The 18,671-nt window shown below is 39.1% G+C and overlaps 2 protein-coding genes and 1 non-coding gene across 3 annotated transcripts in view; all 3 read left to right on the forward strand.

Annotated features, from left to right (window-relative positions):
• Positions 1–669: 669 nt before the first annotated feature.
• malt3 (MALT paracaspase 3) lies at positions 670–9,548 on the forward strand. The gene is made up of 15 exons (XM_028585346.1): positions 670–772; positions 1,031–1,101; positions 1,201–1,322; positions 1,711–1,849; positions 2,033–2,208; positions 2,404–2,500; positions 2,976–3,011; positions 3,141–3,344; positions 4,209–4,386; positions 4,595–4,669; positions 4,844–4,971; positions 6,374–6,523; positions 7,657–7,811; positions 8,461–8,577; positions 8,713–9,548. The coding sequence occupies exons 2-15, from the start codon at positions 1,059–1,061 to the stop codon at positions 9,049–9,051; spliced, it is 1,959 nt and encodes a 652-aa protein (XP_028441147.1). The 5' UTR covers positions 670–772; positions 1,031–1,058; the 3' UTR covers positions 9,052–9,548.
• A 1,897-nt stretch (positions 9,549–11,445) lies between these two features.
• trnah-gug (transfer RNA histidin (anticodon GUG)) lies at positions 11,446–11,517 on the forward strand. The gene has a single exon. It is a non-coding gene; the product is annotated as a tRNA-His (tRNA).
• Positions 11,518–12,562: 1,045 nt separating this feature from the next.
• Positions 12,563–18,671, forward strand: part of frmd5a (FERM domain containing 5a) — a 66,776-nt gene continuing 60,667 nt past the window's right edge. Inside the window, exon 1 of the mRNA XM_028585639.1 lies at positions 12,563–12,903. Within this exon, the coding sequence (XP_028441440.1) occupies positions 12,802–12,903 (102 nt within the window). The 5' untranslated portion in view covers positions 12,563–12,801. The remainder of the gene's footprint in view (positions 12,904–18,671) is intronic.

Here is an 18,671-nt window from a genome sequence, read left to right on the forward strand (position 1 = left end):
GTCAATTAGGGATCATAAACTCCTATAAAGGATTTAAAGAATATATTTCAAGACGTCTAAAGACAACACATGTTAAAATATATTGATGTGTTACCCTTCTACACTGAGACAATCTAAAAATGTGCTCCATATTTTACACATAATACATGTGAATTTACAGTAAGATCATGTGCCATGAATTATTAGAACTGTATGGTGTGGAGGTAGAAAAGCTTTTTTGCCTATTCAAGATTTCATATTTAGTATACAGGGACAGTGTTTTTATTTCATCTATTTTTAATCACAAATCAGGCTAAATCTACAATAGCCCGTGATTTATCAATCTCAGTGAAAACTGAGTTTTTGTCAGTTTTAGGGGTTAACCCCGTTGAACCCAGTCTGTGATTGTAAAAAACCTGAAACGGGGTCATATTACTCGTTACCGTAATGTCTGGATACGTGGCTCCACTCACATCTCCCTTACATGATTCACATCGACTTAACCGGCGCAGGGTTTATCTGTTTGGATGCTTATCAATTGAAGGCGTATTGATAATTAAGAAATCAAATTAAAACTCGATATTTTTCCTTTGTAGACCTACCAAAGCTTAGAGACTATTTTTGTTCTACGAGATGCTCCCATATTATAGGCTTACAGGTAATGTATGTGTACGCTGTCTCATTCCGGGAAAGGGAAGTTGTCGATATAATTTAAGTTATGAAGAATGAAATGAGGAAAATATACACTGCCTGAGGTCCGACAGCTGCTCAACGCGTACGAGGCTGACGGCAGGTAGGCTATACACTACATATGCGTGTTTATGATAATTGTCATGTCTACATTAGGGACATTTTTAACTGAATAGGCCTATTGTTCCCTGCGGTGTACAATTAAAGCAAACTTCACTGGAAATAAGAAGTAGGGCTGAGGCTAGAAATTACATTTACAGCCGTTTCCCTATATTATTCATTTTGTAGTTTTTCGATTTTGGGCGGTAGCCTTCTATAAGGTAGTTATTAAAACAGTAACTTTAAACTCAACTTCCTACAGTCTGTTATAAGAAGAAGAAAATGCACTGATGACCGCATTCCGCACCAAACCCTGTCAAATAATGATTGGAGGTATGTGTCTCTTTACCACACCACACCATATATTGTGACTTTTCAAACATAGAGACAACAGATTTTAGATGACTGAGATTCTCACTTGATTTGTTTCAGAAATTCTCATAGTTCGCCATCCTTTTTCTGTGTGTGTACCTGTGGACCATAAGGTGACCCTGAGTGTCCGTGCTGAGGGCACAGGTATCCTCAACTACCAGTGGTTCACTGATGAAAAGGAGGTATGTGGATTTTACATCTGTCTATGTGTATGAGTTACTTAACAATTTTGAAATTAAAATATATCATTCCTTTTGAAGGTTTTAAAACAGCATTTGAATGGCACTTTTTACTGAAATGTGGAAATATTGTCTACTGTGTGTGACAATTGCCTGTTGCTGTGAATTTCTGTGTTTGTTTATGCTTGTACTGTACATGTTTATTCTGGTGCACAGCTGCCTTAGTCTCGTTGAAACCACCAGTTTAAATAAAGGATCAATTAGCTATGTAAAATGACAACTGAAACGAGTTGAACGTCATTTCGAGAATATGTTTGACACAGTCTTGCACTGATCTTAATCTTTTGTTTCTGTAATTAGTTATAATTAACATTTTGTTTGTGTATTCAAGGTGTCTGGAGGTACTGAAGCAGACTTGACCATCAAAGCTAAAAAAACTAAGCTCTATGTGTGCCGTGTGAATGATCACTTTTGTAACTGCGTGTTCAGCGACTGGGCGAAAGTCAAGGTGTTGGACATTGATAAATCAGGTATGCATTGTGAAATTCTCATGTTGATTTATATTGTAGTAGTGTGGTGTACTTTTGGTTGTTTTGCAAATTACAACATAGCCACTGCCTGTCAGTTGGCAATAAGTCAGTTTGATTCATATTGCTAGTTTATTGCTGTGATTTAGAATCTCTATCTATTTTATTTTATTTTTATTTCATTAGGGCTGCCAGTATACTGGCAGGGTGAGCCACACATCGCGGTCAACCCTAAACCCCAAACAGTCCGACAAGGGTCAAAACTCACTCTCCGCTGCGCTGCCTTTGGCATCCCTGCTCCAAACTATCAGTGGTACAGAAATGGACAGCCGCTGCTGGACAAGATTAGTGACATGCTGCAGGTAAGGAAGGAGCGTTTACTTACCTCATTGCTGACAGTGATTGTTTACACTGTGCCATTTCACTGGCTCTGACTAATGCAGCCTTTGGTTAATATTTTGCCAAAGTTTTGATTTGTTGATAAGTAATCTTACATGTGGGGGAATAGCCAGAAAGACAAACAATGGTAGGAATTTAATCTACTTTGGTATCTGCAGATTGACCGTGCAACAGTCGAACATGGAGGATCATACCTGTGCTCCATATCTAACGTGCTAGAAGAGACATGGACTGAACCAGTCAATGTTGACATTGGTAAGTCATAACTGAAACTACTTTTATCAACTTGGTTAAAGTTTCCTTTTCCCAATTTTATCATTGTTTTTCAGACTTTACTTCCTTTATTTCCAATGAAAGGGCTGTAAAGAAAATATGTTTTAACACTCCTTTCATTCCACTGATTTAGCACTTAGAAGTTATTTCCATTATGCTGCAGGTACTTTCCCATTTCTAGACTAAAAAGGAAGTTAGACTCCAAATTGTACTTGATCCGAGCCTTAGAAACACAACAGGAAAGTGATGTAAAGTGAAACTAGTTCTTGCAAAGTTTCTCTTGTTTGTAACTCATATTGTGGTATGTACTGTACAGTGTAGCTAACAAAAAAATAGTTGTTCAATTGTTCAATTGTACTGTCCTGTATGTGTCCTCTGGACATAATCGTAGTACTTAAGATCAGATTTTCGATTAAATAAATAATAATTTTGTACTTCTCTTTCTTATATCCTCCAGTGCAAACTGCTCAGCTTCCTCCTGCAGTACCCACAGGTATGGTTTTATTGAAACTCTGTCACCCCTCGCTATTTTTTGTGTACTACTGTAGAAAACAATCACGGTTATGACTGATAATTTCCATGTGTTGCTATAATTAGAATTCTACTTCAATCTACTTTTTAGCCACTGATAAAGTTGCCCTACTTATTGGCAACCTGAATTACTCCAACCACCCTGACTTAATGGCCCCCATTATGGATGTGCACGAGCTGGCCAACCTCCTGCAGCAGCTCGGCTTCAGAGTGGTTTCCCTGCTGGATCTCACCAGGGAGGAGATGCTGGCCGCTATTGACAAGTTCATGCAGCTCCTTGACAGAGGAGTTTATGGTGATTATATATTTCTTTCTAAATTAGCTACATTTGTCAGTTGATACATTATTTTAACTGTTGCTGTCATTTCAAGATGTTTGTGGGATCTTAAATATAACATTGTAACTTCCTCTTTCTTGTTCTGCTCTTATCTGTTGTCCACGTGTCATGGGTCCCGAATCTCAGAGTGGTTTACAGTAGTGGTATATTGCTTTACACGTGTGTATGGTTAGGGGGCAGATGAGGGGTAAAAATAAATGTAGGCCTTTTTTAGCTTTATATACACTTCCTGTATGCTTGTAACACTGAGAAAGATTTATAAAATATTTGAAGAGGGTCATTCACAATCAGACAAACAAATTTTGACTAAAAGTCTGTCTTTCTGCTTCTAATAATCAGTTAAACAGTGCTAAACAAAGAAGAAACGTGGCATTTTAGTATATGAAAACATTGAGCTATCAATAACTAAAGTATACAGCTTCAACAACTAGTCATATTGTTCAGGGGAATTAGGCCACTACTGTCATTTAAACAGCAGACAGATACACAAGAACAGTAATGATAGAGCTGTAATATGAAATTATAAAAGATAAAAGCAATGATAAGAGAAGTGTCATGCTGTATTAGAATGATGCTATCTGTTACTATTCTCTGCTCTCTTGCTAATAACGAAACAAAGATGGAAAATTGAGAAAGCATGTCCTATGAAACATATCATAATCATACTGTATAGAAATCAGGCGTCTATTTGCTTCCCAGTGTAACCTTTCTTTAAGCTGCTCCAAAACATTGCCTATTATTTATCCCAGGATTGTGTATGTTCGATGCAAAATGTGATGATTTTAAGTGGTAACTACATGTGTATTTTATCACTCTTGACAGGCCTTTTTTATTACGCGGGTCATGGATATGAGCATGCTGGGAGGAATTACTTGGTAGCTGTTGATGCTCCACAACCGTATCGACCTGAAAACTGTGTCTGTGTGCAGAGGGTCATGCTCAGCATGCAGGAAAGACGGACTGCACTAAGTGTTATCCTGTTGGATACCTGTAGAAAATGGTAAGTGCACTAATTAATTTTTAATTCACAAACAGAAGACAGTGACACATAGATTTCTTTACATTTATTTTTCTAAACTTGTGATCAACACACTGTAACATACACATGAACAAACTATTATTTACTGTACATTTGAGTAGATTTGGTCATAATACGCAAGTTATCAGGATTTATTTTGATTGCTTTAACTGTATTTTACTTTCTAAAGGTACAACCAGGATTGCATTCCTTCAGGCATCATGCCATTGGGACCCAGTGGGAACACTGTTTATGGTTATGCCACGTATGTACTTTTTATTAGTTCTCTTGATATTTAATTACAATTACAGAAACCAATACCTATTTTTTCAAATCAATGAACATTTTGTGGACTGGAAAGTTATGTTATGTAGATTAAAAAGCAGCACTAAATCTTTTGCTATCTGTTTGAATAACATTTCCTTTATAACCAATGCAGATGTGAAGATGCTGAGGCGTTTGAGGTCCAGGATGGGGGGAAAAGTACTGGAATCTTCACTAAGTACTTGAATGCTCACATCCTGCAGACTGAGAAAGTCACACATGTTTTAGAAAAGGTGTCTGAGGGTAAGTTTTTCAAACAAGGCTGTGGTTTTTGTTTTTGAGAACCTGATGATAAATCTAAAATGATGATGTAACAAGGATAGATGTAGTTTTTTCAATCATGCTGTGGTTTTAAGTAGTTAAGTAGAGGTGTGCACCACAGAGGAAGCAGTTGTTACAAGTGAACAAATGTATGGCTGATACTACAATCATTAGTTTTTATTTATTTATTTTTAAACTTTTATCCATTCACAGTTCTGGAATATTGAGAGTAAATAGATCTGAAGGGAACAGGTTGTCCTTTGGTGCGCTGGGTGGATCACACACAAGTTTTATAATTGTTGGCAATTCATTTTAGTGTTGTTTACTCAGGAGTTGTAAGTATAGTTGTGATGGACCAAGGTCGGGAGTTATCAAGTTGACCCGTCTTGAGAATGTGTTTGTCTGTTTGATGGGTCTCTGGTAGAATAATTTTTTTCGAGGTACCATTAGCATGTGACCTCATTCTCTGGAAATTCACACTGTTGGCAAGAGAACAGCAAGAAACCTGAGAGCTGCAGAGTGCAAGACAGCTGCTCTGCCGTTTGCGCACCCCTGCCACTGCTCTCATGGGTTCACAGGACGCCCTGCTGACAGCACTTAGCACGGTGTGTCTGTGTGTGTGCATGTGGACACATTTAGATGAACCCATACACCAATGATTATAGCATTTTCACAACAGGTTTTACCATCTTTTATGTTTGTACTTTTTTATTTAAAATCCCAGAGCGACAATATGGGGCAGTAACTTAAAAGATCCCCAAGCCTCTGTTTTTGATATCTGCTCATCTTGTCTGGGACTTATTTAGGAATGGAAAAAGAGCTGTTGGTGATGAGCTGCTGGTTGCTCATCCATTATAGCGAAGACAGCTTGCCCCAAATATCCTGGCACCAAATCTTCTAAAAAAGCCATGCATTAATCTATATTAAATTATTTTATCATAGTTTCACTACTGGCTAGCCATCCCACCCTATTAACCTTTTTACATGATTCCTATGTTTGCATGTATTAAATCTTGTGAACAGGGGTTTCCCAAAACTAATTTAGTCCAGTCAATTACTTTGACTATTAACTAACTTAGTTCCTCAGTGTCAGCCATGTAAATCCTATGAACATTTTCTCCCTGCTATTGCAAAATTCCAGGCTGCCCCATGAGCCAAAGAGTAATAGACACAGGCTGTTGTAGTTGGTAAATAAATATTTAAGGTTATTTAAGGTTTAAGTAGTTAATGAAGTGTTGATTTTCTCAGTATTGGTCAAAATGGAGTAGTGGACTGAGTAAAGTATGGGAAAAATGTGTATGTAAAGTTGCTGTAGAGTTTTTTTTTTCCCAGATCTTACAGGCATCATATTTACCTGCATTTTTCTCCCTCTTCTCTACACCAGATCTAGGCCGAGACCCTCTAGTCACAGGCAAGCAGCAAGTGGAGATCAAACACACCCTGAAAGAACCTCGATCCCTTGCAGACCCAGTACGGACCACTGGCCATACAAGGGAGCTTCATCTGCGAGATGCCTGCTGGAGACAAGCAAATGGTGAGTTAAGGAACATTTCCCTGAACCTACAGTACAGGCCAAAAGTTTGGACACACCTTGTCATTCAAATGCGTTTCCTTTTATTTTCATGACTATTTACATTGTAGATTCTCACTGAAGGCATCAAAACTATGAATGAACACATATGGAATTATGTACTTAACAAAAAAGTGTGAAATAACTGAAAACATGTCTTATATTTTAGATTTTTCAAAGTAGCCACCCTTTGCTTTTTTATTAATAAGGGAAAAAATTCCACTAATTAACCCTGACAAAGCACACCTGTGAAGTGAAAACCATTTCAGGTTACTACCTCATGAAGCTCATTGAGAGAACACCAAGGGTTTGCAGAGTTATCAAAAAAAGCAAAGGGTGGCTACTTTGAAGAATCTAAAATATAAGACATGTTTTCAGTTATTTCACACTTTTTTGTTAAGTACATAATTCCATATGTGTTCATTCATAGTTTTGATGCCTTCAGTGAGAATCTCCAATGTAAATAGTCATGAAAATAAAGAAACACATTGAATGAGAAGGTGTGTCCAAACTTTTGGCCTGTACTGTATATGTGAAATACATCCACATTCCAAATATAGTTTATTTTCCATCAGGTGAATTCCGGTTCCATTTCTTGATCTGTTAACATTTTGAGTGTGAGAAAGAGATTATTCTGTTTACTGTTACCCACACCTCCTACACGACAGCATGTGACAAACCAAGTGCCAGCATTGTGGTTTAATGTGATATTTTCAGCACTGTTGTAAAGAACTGCTACGCATTGTTTTTGATCAATCAAAACAGGGAACTGGCTCATTTTACATTGAGTATTTTCCTGTTTCATGGAAGGGAATTGGCTTTTGATAAATTAACTTCCTCAATCTTACTTTAACCCTTTGATAATGGAGACATGAGTTATTTTGAGAATCTACTCTCCTTCAGACTAGATGGAAAGATAAAAGTCTGCGGCTTAAATTAACAGAGAAGCTGAAAGTCCTTAATGTGGTTAACAGAGGATTCGGCAAAATCAGCTGCTCTCTCAGTAATTTTATACCATAATAATACAAAAGTATGTATGTGCAGAATGTTATTTGTTATCATTTAAAAATATATAAATTTTTCATATTGCCTTTCAGAGCTACCACGGAAGAAGCAGCTGAAGTTTGTTTGCGGAGTAGAAGTGGAAGTCAGCTTCTCAGCTTTGTTCTCTAATGTCTTGGTGGCTTTTGCCACTGTAAAGACTACAGGCCCCCGAACCAAGGACTGCACTGTCACCCTGAGTAGCATACCTGTAAATATTTACCTTTACTTAAAATGATCCTGTTAAGTTTTAATCTCACTCATAATAGGAGCCAAGTGACATTCTTGAACCAAGGCAGTTTTAGTTTTAACAAAGAAAACACACTCTAGGTGAAAAGAAAATGTACAGTATACAGAAATGTCAGCAATAGCTTCGTTTTTTTGGCAACTCACTAAAGTCTGACTTTCTCTTTTAAGAGTTACCAAACTCAACATTTGGTTTAAAAACTGCAATTTGTATCTACATCATAAATTCCATGTTGCTCACTGTAGAATGCTGATAGTTTCCATGAGCCAGAAGGAATTTCTCAATGATGACCATTTACCCCCACATTTCACATGTCTGAGGATGTTCTGGCCATATATAGACTTGCGGTAGCCACAGACAAAGACAAAGCAGGAAGTAGGAATAGTAATCTGCTGTACTAGTCTCTTAGTGTAACACATGCATGCTTCTGAATGCAGAGTCTTGGCCCATACTGACGCCTAGTGGCTGATTTTTGAATGTGTCAGGGTGTGACACATTCTGCATTTCTATCAGTCAGTGCCAGACCAGTGTAAATGCAGGACATGCTTTTTGATATGGTTGGTTAAAATTGTGATAATGCTGACAAAATGTTTTTTATGCTCTGAATCCTTAGCCAATACAAGACATATTTTCCGGCCCTGGCAGGTCAGAGGAGATGGACTCTCTACTATTTAAGACATCTGATAACCCAGACTGTACTCTGCGACTTTGTGCTCTTCAAAAGCTTACGGTATGCAGTTATAATTTGTCTCCTGATTCTGTTCCTATGAAGTGTTTAAAAAAAATAAATAAAAAAAACCAGATGAAGTCTTCAAGAAAGTCTGTACAATAAATGGACATTTTGTTCATCATTTCCCTTTGTTAGGAATCGCTGGTGATCAAGGTGGATCTACACTATACTCACATGGACAGTAAGCTACGCCAGACAGAAAGCCAACAGGTGGACATAGGAAAGCCTCTGGTGGCATCCTGTAAATTGCACAGGAGGAGTCATGCAACAACAATCAAGAAACAAGAAGGCGCTTCTGCTCAAAGTATGGGCAACATTTCAAGCAGCAAACCACAGCTGCATCAGACTCTGGCTGGTCTGTGTCGCCCTTTCACCAGAAAGGCAATGTGTGCTGCTAAAGTTGCAGTTACAAGGAGCAACGAACCTGAAGAGAATGATGAAAATGAACTGCAAGACTTCACTCTCCGACATTAGATCTTTTTCGGTGCTATTGTAAATACTTGTTTGGAAATGTGATGCTTTTTACTGATTTGATTAGAAATTACTCAGTTCCTGATCGTACATCTTGTGTGTGATTGATGATGATGATGAATGAGTGAGGTTTGTTTGGTTTGCATTACCAGTCTTTAATGCTTAGCTCAACACTGAAGAAACATTAACACTTACTTTTGCTAACCACTTATTTCATCATAAATTGTATAATACTTAAAGAGACATATTACTTTTTATCAGTGCCAAGCTGGCTAGCCTAATTTATCAAATAAAGACCATTACGGTTAATAATTTATCTAATAAAGACCACTACTTTTATCACTATTTTAATTGTCAATGTTTTAAAACATGCAAATCTGTTATTTCTTTCTGTCAAATCAACTGTTCAAATGGATTACAACGTGTTATGATTGAAAAGACTACAACTAACAATTATGATGCTGAATGCTGGTTTGTATAAAACCTGACTGAGAGAACAAGTGAGTGCCTACTACTTTTGACTAAATTGCATGACTTAGGTCCAAATTTACTAGCTTCATTATGTTGACAAAAACAAAAACGTCATCAAGTTTAGTTATGGTTAGTTATTGTTCTTGGTGTGGACGAGCATTAATGAGGAAAATATGAAGTATATATAACTGAAGTTAGCGACGGACCGGTAGCTGTCACATTAATGTTAAGTTGAAAACGCATCTAGTTTTAACGATGCTGAAGTTGGCTTCCGATTCGGCAGTTAAGGGGAAATTTAAAGGAAACTTAAAGCTGAAGTTAGCTTCCAATTCACAGCGTCCGATTCATAGACTGTATAATATTAATGGACAGAGCATGTGTGACGGCACCAATTGGTTTGTGGAGATCTGCTATGAGTCGTTGAGTTTGCAGTTACGGGTGTGGCCATCCTGGTTGTGGATGTGACGATTTTAGACAAGAGGGAGGAGCCCTTACACTCTACGTTATGTTACACACTTTCACTGGCAATCAAATCATAGCCACCCCCCTGCTTTAACGTTGATTTTAAAATCAACAAGACCAATATTTCTGTATTGAAGACTTAAAACTAGCGATTGAGACCATAAATTCCTTATGAAAATGTTTACTGAGGTAATAAATCAAGTGAGAAGTGGGTAACTTTCTCATAGGCTTCTACAGAAACCGACCTCCTTTTGCAACCGCACGTGTCGCCCCCTGCTGGAATTCAGATAGAATGCAGGTTTAAGGCACTTCTGCATTTGCAGCACTTCGCTGAAGCGGATGCTTTGTCCATTAACATTATACAGTCTGTGGTCCGATTCAGCAGGGAAACATAACTTACATTGCTGAGTGACTGATCCTGTTTTTTTAACCTCTTACTGTATTGAATGTGTGTCATTGAGGTAAAGTATTAATTATGTCTAAAACACAATTTTAGATTTGTGAAAACGGTATTGTATGTTATTTAATGCAATAAAGGGATATTTCACAGATTATTTTCACATGATGGCAACTTTAAGAACAATGTCCAAATTAAAAACCACTACCTAGACTAATCAAATCTGGACTAAATTATCCCAGAGAGGCTAGACTCTTCGGACACACTTCAGGTGAAAGCATTTGTGAAAATGCAACTAAGGGAGATTTTACTATTTTTGTTCATGTAGACCACATTGACTAACTGATCTGAAACGAGGTTTTTAAGAATCTTTAGCCTCTCTGGGATAATTTGGACCAAATTTGACAAGTCTGGGTACAGTGGTTTTGGATCTGAACCTGGTCCTATGTGGTCTATATGAACAAAAACATTAAAATCTCCCGTTATTGGATTTTCACAAATACAATAAAACTTTCACAAATCTAAAAGTATGTTTTAGACATAATTAATACTTTACCTCAATGAGTAACACTCAATAAGAGGTTAAAAAAAACTCAGCAATATAAGTTACGTTTCCCTGCTGAATCGGACGCTGTGAATCGCTAGTTGCCAGTTAGCGATTGCGTTAACATTATATTGAATCAATACGAGACGAAATACCAGGTTAATACAAGGGTATTACCGTTAATGTCAGAACAGTCTTGATGTTTACAGTTTGCTATCTTAAAAACCGCTTGGCACAACAATGTTAGCTAACTGTTCACGTTAACGTTACACGTCAACAACAGCTAACGTTAGCTGACCTAACGTTAAGTTAGTAAACTTAAGCTAAAGTTAGCCAAATGTTAACTATGATAGCAAGCTGTTACTGTTACATTTCTAACGTTAAACTGTAATTTGGTCACTCAGGCTTCGGCTAACGTTACAAAATCAAGTTTTTGTCCAGTAGCTAATGTTATAATTCCTGTGTCTAGTGTGTTACTCTTATAGACAAAATGGCCAACGGCAGCACCAGTCCCCGTTAGCTCGCCGTGATCGTATAGTGGTTAGTACTCTGCGTTGTGGCCGCAGCAACCCCGGTTCGAATCCGGGTCACGGCAGAGAGTTGATAAAAAGGGGTTACAATTTTGGATGTCAGTAATTCAAATTTTACAATATTCCCAACGCCGAAACACAATTATACCCATTTGTGTGTGAAATGTGCTATGCAGCATACTGTAGGCTATGCTGCAATGCAGACCTTGGAATTTCATACAAAAATAAACAATGGTCTCCCATTGATAAATATTTGGTCAACTCTTTTGTGTGAGTAATAAGTGGAAATTAAATAATAGTAAAATTACACCGCCGTTTATTTTATCTGGAGATCCTTCATCGCGTCAGAGACCCCAGAGCGTTCTCACATCAAACCGGGTGGCATAATCAACGGAGGGGCATTGATGGCCGTTTTAAAAACGCACTAACGATGACTGGTCTACAGGTGGCAGTATCATTCAATATTCACCCAATATATGATCTAGGTTCTAGGAAAAGGTATGATTAAAAAAAATGCCTTTTCCCCATAGAATGTATGCTTGCCTTTCCCCTTTTTTAGGATGGCTTAGACAAAACTATTAGGCTACAACTACATTAGTGCTTTGACAACTTGGCCAATGACCAGTCAGTCCCACATGACATTATTTTCTATTTAGGTATTGATTCAGGAGCTTCTTGCAGAATTTGCTAAGGGGATATTATGTAGCCAGGCTTAGTCACACTCATAATTAGTTATAAATACTTCTGGACTGAATAAATTTTACCATCACAGCTTGTGGTTAAAATGGGGTAAGGGGTAAGACACTGCAGTCATCACCTATAGCCTAATTTGCAATAAAAAAAAATAAAAAAAGACAATATCCTATGAATCTCTGTCTGTCAGTCTGTGAAGGATATTTAAAAAAAACAGAAGCCAATTTGAATATTTTTTGGACCTAGGTAGCTGTGTGTCGGGACAAATTGCTGTGTGAGAAAAACAAATCAGCGCAGAGAAAACGCCACACACTCCCGTTGGTTCTTTTCGACGTCACTTTTCATTGGGACCCGCCCGCTTGCTCAAGTGGCAGCGGTGAATGGTGAGAGATAATCCTCGGCTCTACCACACAGACACACAACAGGGCTGAGCTGTCTCTGGATCTGGATGCGGGCATCCTTGGATTCTGCTCTTAGCAAGGGCCCACTGCACGAAAACTTAACGGGACAACAATGGTGCACGCCTCGGCGGCTAAATCCGTGGCTGCTGGTCGTTTAGGGGGCCGGGGATTGTGGTCAATGTGACATTCACTAGCACGCTGGTGTTGAGTTTATTGTTCTGGTCCTAGACGCTAAGCAGCGATTCTATTGAGAAGATGTTGAGCCGATTCATGAGTGGCAGCATCAGGAATCTTGAGCGGGAATACAACTGTACCGTCAGACTGCTGGATGATACGGAATATACGTGCACCATTCAGGTTAGTCACCTGTCGACCACATATTCACTCCGCAGAGCTCTGAATAGCGATGCAATTGTGTCTGACTTGGCAGACCGGAAAAGGCGACTGTTTGAGCACGGTGACAGATGGTGTCTACTAAGAGACAATATAGACCCTAAATAGGATTATGTAGAGTTTTGTCATTTTAAATAACTCAAGGCTGATGTATTTCCTTCAAGTGACCTACTATTGCCAAAATATATGGGTGAATTTAGTGACAGGCTTTCAGGGAGCTTTGTAGGACAGACAGTTCCCTCAAGCTCAGGTTGATGGGGTGTCAAAAGCATGTTACACTCAGTTACACACAGAAAGGGCGTTTTTGACAAGATTGTTTTTGTTATGTGTCAGTTTGTCTCTGCTTGAGGTTGCTTGCTGGAGTATTGCTTGTTGGTATTAATTACCATCATTTAGTGTTGCCGGCCACTCATGCAGTTTCCCTTGGACCTCTGACATCAATAATGCACATATAGGGTATCCCGTTGCTGCTTTGGAAAGCATGGCTACTAAGTTACATTATGTGGCCCTCGCAGATCCACACTCGTAAAAGCATAGCTAAAATGTGCTGTTGATGCAGGATTGCATGTTGTCATTTAATGACCACAGCATCCCTTTGTGCATGAATAACATTTTCTTTTTAGAAAAATGGTCATTTACCACAGTGGAAAACAAACATCTGATATTGTCAGCTGAGATGAAAACAGGCCCTAATATTAAAATGTATTTCTCTGCATTTGATCTCCCTTCTACAAGCATTGCTTTGATGATTGTGCAGTTTTATGTTCATGCTGATTTCATAAAAAGTAGGTGAGGGGGCCTGTCACATCAATTACAACACAAAATCATTCCCTTTGTATATGCTGTAGCCTACAGTTGTAGTGAAGGGGTGTAAGTAAATCCTTAGAGAATTCTCTGAGTAGTCAGCAACATGTACGCGTTGAAGTGGCCCCAAGACCTACCCGGGAAACATTTAACCTGCAGTGTGAAACAATAAAACATTAATAAGACATGCATGATTCTTGTTACTTTGATATCTTTGTTATCAGCAGCAGGCTGTACTGCAATCACTCCTCTTTTCTCCCACGAGCAAGCGTGAAATAGATACTGCAATTACTGTAGGATCGGGACTGTGTGCCCAGGTTGTAAACAGACCTGCATTTTTGAGCCAGAGATGGAGCAGGGCCAGATTGACTGGGAAGCCACAAGCCAGCAGGTGTGCTGTTTCTGTTTGCAGCAGAGTCGTGTGGTCTGGGTGGCTGACGTCAGCAGGCTGGAAGAAGGGGAGTGTAGGGAAAGGAGAGAATGCTCCAGATCTGCTGTGACTGTCTGGCATCCTGACTATCTTTGTGTCTAACCTGGCCATGGGAGGGAGCAGGCTAATCCACATGACTAGATCCACCGCTGGAGGGTATTCCTCATTTAGTTTAAACTTTGCCCTTCCTTCCCTCTAGGCTTCTGGCCTGCCAAAAACCAAACTCACCCAGGATACCTATACTAGGGAATGCAAAGTAAGAGGCATAACTGGGTCGTTTATTCTCTGTGACTCGTGATCTCTCTCTACCTCTCCATGTTTTTCTGTCGCTCGCTCTTTCTCTTTTTCACCTTCCTATCCTGTGTACAGTGTGCTGGGAATTTATTCCCAATTAATCCCAATTTCCATTACACTCAAATTGTTTCCCTAAACTGTTTAATGGCTCCAATTTCAGATTTGCCCCTGACTTACATTAGCCTCCTTCCTTTGTTTGACAATGAATCAGTTATCAACTTCCTCAATGACAGGGACATCCCCATGGCGTCTACATTTTTAAAGCTACCTTCGGCAGAAGTTCCGTCTCCAGCTGAAATATGATAAACAAAATGCACCACAGCTGAGCATTGAGGTCTTTCAAAATAAAGGCAGAACATGTGTCCATCTTTTTAAATCAGTGGCAGCTGTAATGCATGAACTTAAGTTTTGCTTTAATGAATTATGGATCATTCAGCTGTGTTTGGACGAGGAAAAAGTGAGCACTCATCATTTCACAGCCCTGTAGATTTAGCACTCATCTAGTCGCAGGTTGATGGAAGTGCCTGAAAACCCTGTGTTGCCCTCAAGCCTCTTCTGCTCTGATTTTAATGCAATGTTGCAGCAGAGAGTCAGACTTCAGCAGTGCCTCACATTTGTGTCATGTCTGATTATAAATATAAATCAAATGATGAAAATACCATATAGTTAATCAAAGACAACACCAAGTGGATTCACTCACTATAAATTAGGGCTGTGCAATTAATCGAAATTTATCGTGATTATGATTTCGGCCCCCAATGATCACAAAAACAGAATAATCCAGAAAAACAATTATTGATCTCATTACGTTTTACAAGTATACTCTTATTTTCTCTTGTGTTCTGAATGAAAAAATAAAGTTTAAATAGGAAAAGTTTTAAGACAAATTTCACAGTTGTATGTGTTTTTTTACTGTTGATTTATTTAACTTTTTCCACTGTTCAATAGTTCAATAATTGCTTTCCAGAAGTCAACGAGTAATCGTGTAAAATGATTGTGATTTCAATATTGACCGAAATAATCGTGATTATATTTTTTTTCCGTAATCAAGCAGAGCATAAAGAAGTCCCAAATATGCCACTGTATACAAACATGTCAATTGCCAGTATTTCTTCTTCTTGTCCATTTCTAAAGTGGCTATGTCTGTCACAGGAAAACAGTTAAAAAGGTATTATCCGTTTTTGTGTGGTGGGGTAAGGAGGCAGAAAGACAGTAACAAAGACAATCCCTGAAAGGATAGTTTGGCTTTTTGAGCAACTTTTTTTTTTAAATAGAAAGAGTTGGGTGGTTTTAAGTATTGTAGTTTCTTACATTTTAAATGTGTCCGTGTTTTTGCTGAATATTATTTTAATCAGGAGAGACGAGTAAATTAAGTAGGATGAATTATAACAGAGGATATGTGATATTTAAGTCTTGGTAGAAAGTCTTTGGCGCTTAGACTCTACAGGGAGATTTGCAACTGAGGGGTGTCAGCCCTGAGCAGTAGCAAGATAAATCCCATGGAGTCCAGACACTAGTGGGTTAAAATTAGTTAAAATAGCATAATAGCTGTAAACCTCCACGTGCATAACAGCAGCACGAATGTACTAAAGGCAGAGAGAGAATCATATTTAAACAGAGGCAGCAGCAGGACGATAGGCTTACAATGTGGGTGTGCCGCTGAACTATTGAATAGATGAGATAATAGACAGCCCCGGACAGGACAGCAAGGAACAATGACGGAGCATATGTGTGAGGATTAATTGCAGATGTGAGAGAAATACAGAAGGTCTAAGCATGCAATAGTATAGTCTTCCTGACTGAACTTATGCTATAGCTTCATTTCTTCAAATGCTTATAAAGAAAAAGATGATCATGGAAGATGTATTGTATTTATTTTATTTTCACTTAGTGCAAATCTGTTATGCATTCCTAACACCTCCAGTGTTTTCTTCGTTGTGCTTCTAATAATTACGGATTTATTAAATGGCTGTTGGCCCACTCTATTCCAGATACAGAGTTAATTATAGCTTACAACCTGTGAAACCTGTGATTTCCCTTGGTTTTCTAATAACTATTTTGTTTGAGGAAACCACAACCACCAGCTTTCATGTCACTAATTAACCCAAAAGTAAGAAAGTAAAAAAATGGGGTGTGTTCTGAAGATTTTACTAAGATATTAAAAACAGACTGCTGGGACCAAAATCAGTGCTGAACAAGTTCTCCTGAGGTCTGCTGACATCTTTGTGAGAAGAGTGCCGGGGGATGGGGGTCTATGTGTGTATTGTGGGGTGCCAGGGTCTCAGCTGTTGCTACGGTGACTCCACAGTTACCCTAACAAAACGTGAGATCACTCACTGGTCAGGATTTCCCTTCCAAAGCCCTGACAAAGACTCAACTCAGTTTGTGCTCACAGGAAGGTAATTTATTTCCTTAATGCCATTGGAGGGCAGTGGTGGTGAGGTGACTGATGTCATGGCCCTTCAGAGATCCCTGGTGACTGCAGGTCTTTGCTGACTTTACACTGTCAGGACCTTCAGAAGTGTCCTGCGCCAGGTCTATAGGCATACAATATGTCAGCCAGGGTCGGAAGACTGCATAAGTTCCGTGTGTATCTATGTGCAGGTGTGTGTGTGTTCGGAGCTCACGGCGGCTGACACACTGTTGCTATGCTTCATATGAATGAATAAAATGTGTGCTAGGTCTGAATGTTTCATGAGGAGTAATCTCAGGAGAACGTCACTTGTGTTTACCAGCATCACTGCACACCAGCATCACGATAGGCTGAACCTGTGGCGCATGGCTGGTTGCGATTAAGGATTACATCATTGTAACGTCTATCTACACAGCAGAGCAGGGCAGGGCAGCCCCAGCTTGCAGCCCTCTCCAATCCATCTCATGGGGAATTGACATGTGGGAGCAGCCACTTGCCAGTTATACTTTATCAGTCATGTCTTGTTGATAACGAAAGGGCCGGTGCATCGTGTCAAGGTTGCAAAGGGCTGCTGCTCTGTTGCTGTCTTTGGATGTGGTCCTTAATCTTCACCCTTGTGTTCCATTGCTGTCTCACACACATTGCTCTCATATTCCAGCCGGGTATTACTGGCAAATTGAACTTGGCCTGACCTGCATTAGTTTACTGGGATTCATGAAAGAGCTAAGCTGAAGATGAGATGCCAAATGTCTCTTTGGCTTTGCACTCATAAAAAGAACCCCAAAACATTAACACTTTCCTCAGTTCCTTGCACCGCAGTTGTATCAAGATGCTGAGGCCACTAAATGTGGTTGCAGAGCCTCTTTGGGTTTGTCTCACCAAATGGCCCTCTCATATTCCCCAGTGTCTCTTTGTGTTTGTGTGTGTCTGTGTATGTGTATGTGGGCTGGCTGGAGAGCAGGCCGGCAGGCTGCTGAGCCCTCCATTGTGCTGTCTGGGATGTATTGTGTGACACAGAAGGGCCTGAGGTTATGCTCCACCTTGAAGCATGAATATTAAACCTCCTACCAGAGCAGTATATTCCTTTGGTGACTGGTCTGCTAATAAAAAGGGGACAGTGTTGATGATCCTGCTCTACTATCAGGCCAAGGTTTACTTTTAAGAGGAGTTAGCCTGGAGCCATATTAATGCAAACAGATTGCTAAGCTTGTTGGTGATATTTATATACTTCAGTGGCCTCATAAATGAGTTAACACGGTACAGTGCAACTCTTGATGGGGATTGCAAAAGAGAGAACCTCGGATAGCTTTTCAAGTTATTTCAAAGGAGAAAAACAGTGTTGAGTTGAGCTTTGATCAATTACAGATGATAAAGGGTGTTTGTAACCTGCAGTTATGATGAACAGGAGTGATGCAACACCTCAAGTTAGAGAATCAGATAGGATAGCTGTCTTCAAAACTTCAACCTCAAACGTTTGTGAGCACAATTTGGTATCTATCAGGATTTTATTTGCAGTGTCATATCAGGCTCAGCATTTACTATAGCAGGACAACAACAATTGATATTGTGTTATGTTTTATAATGAGACACAATTTAATGCGGAGCAATTTTTGTTGTAACTATCATTGTGTAACAGCCCTAATGTTTTTGTATTGGAACCATAGCATGCTCAATCACAGCTTTGCAGACAGCTGCTAATGCAGGGAACACAATATATCCGTTGTGATATAACTGATATATTTTTGCTGCTGTATAACTGTGTTCTGTGTACTGTGTTCCTTCAAAAAGTTT

Source organism: Perca flavescens, chromosome 8 (assembly GCF_004354835.1).
Source record: "Perca flavescens isolate YP-PL-M2 chromosome 8, PFLA_1.0, whole genome shotgun sequence".
Taxonomy (NCBI): Eukaryota; Metazoa; Chordata; class Actinopteri; order Perciformes; family Percidae; genus Perca; species Perca flavescens.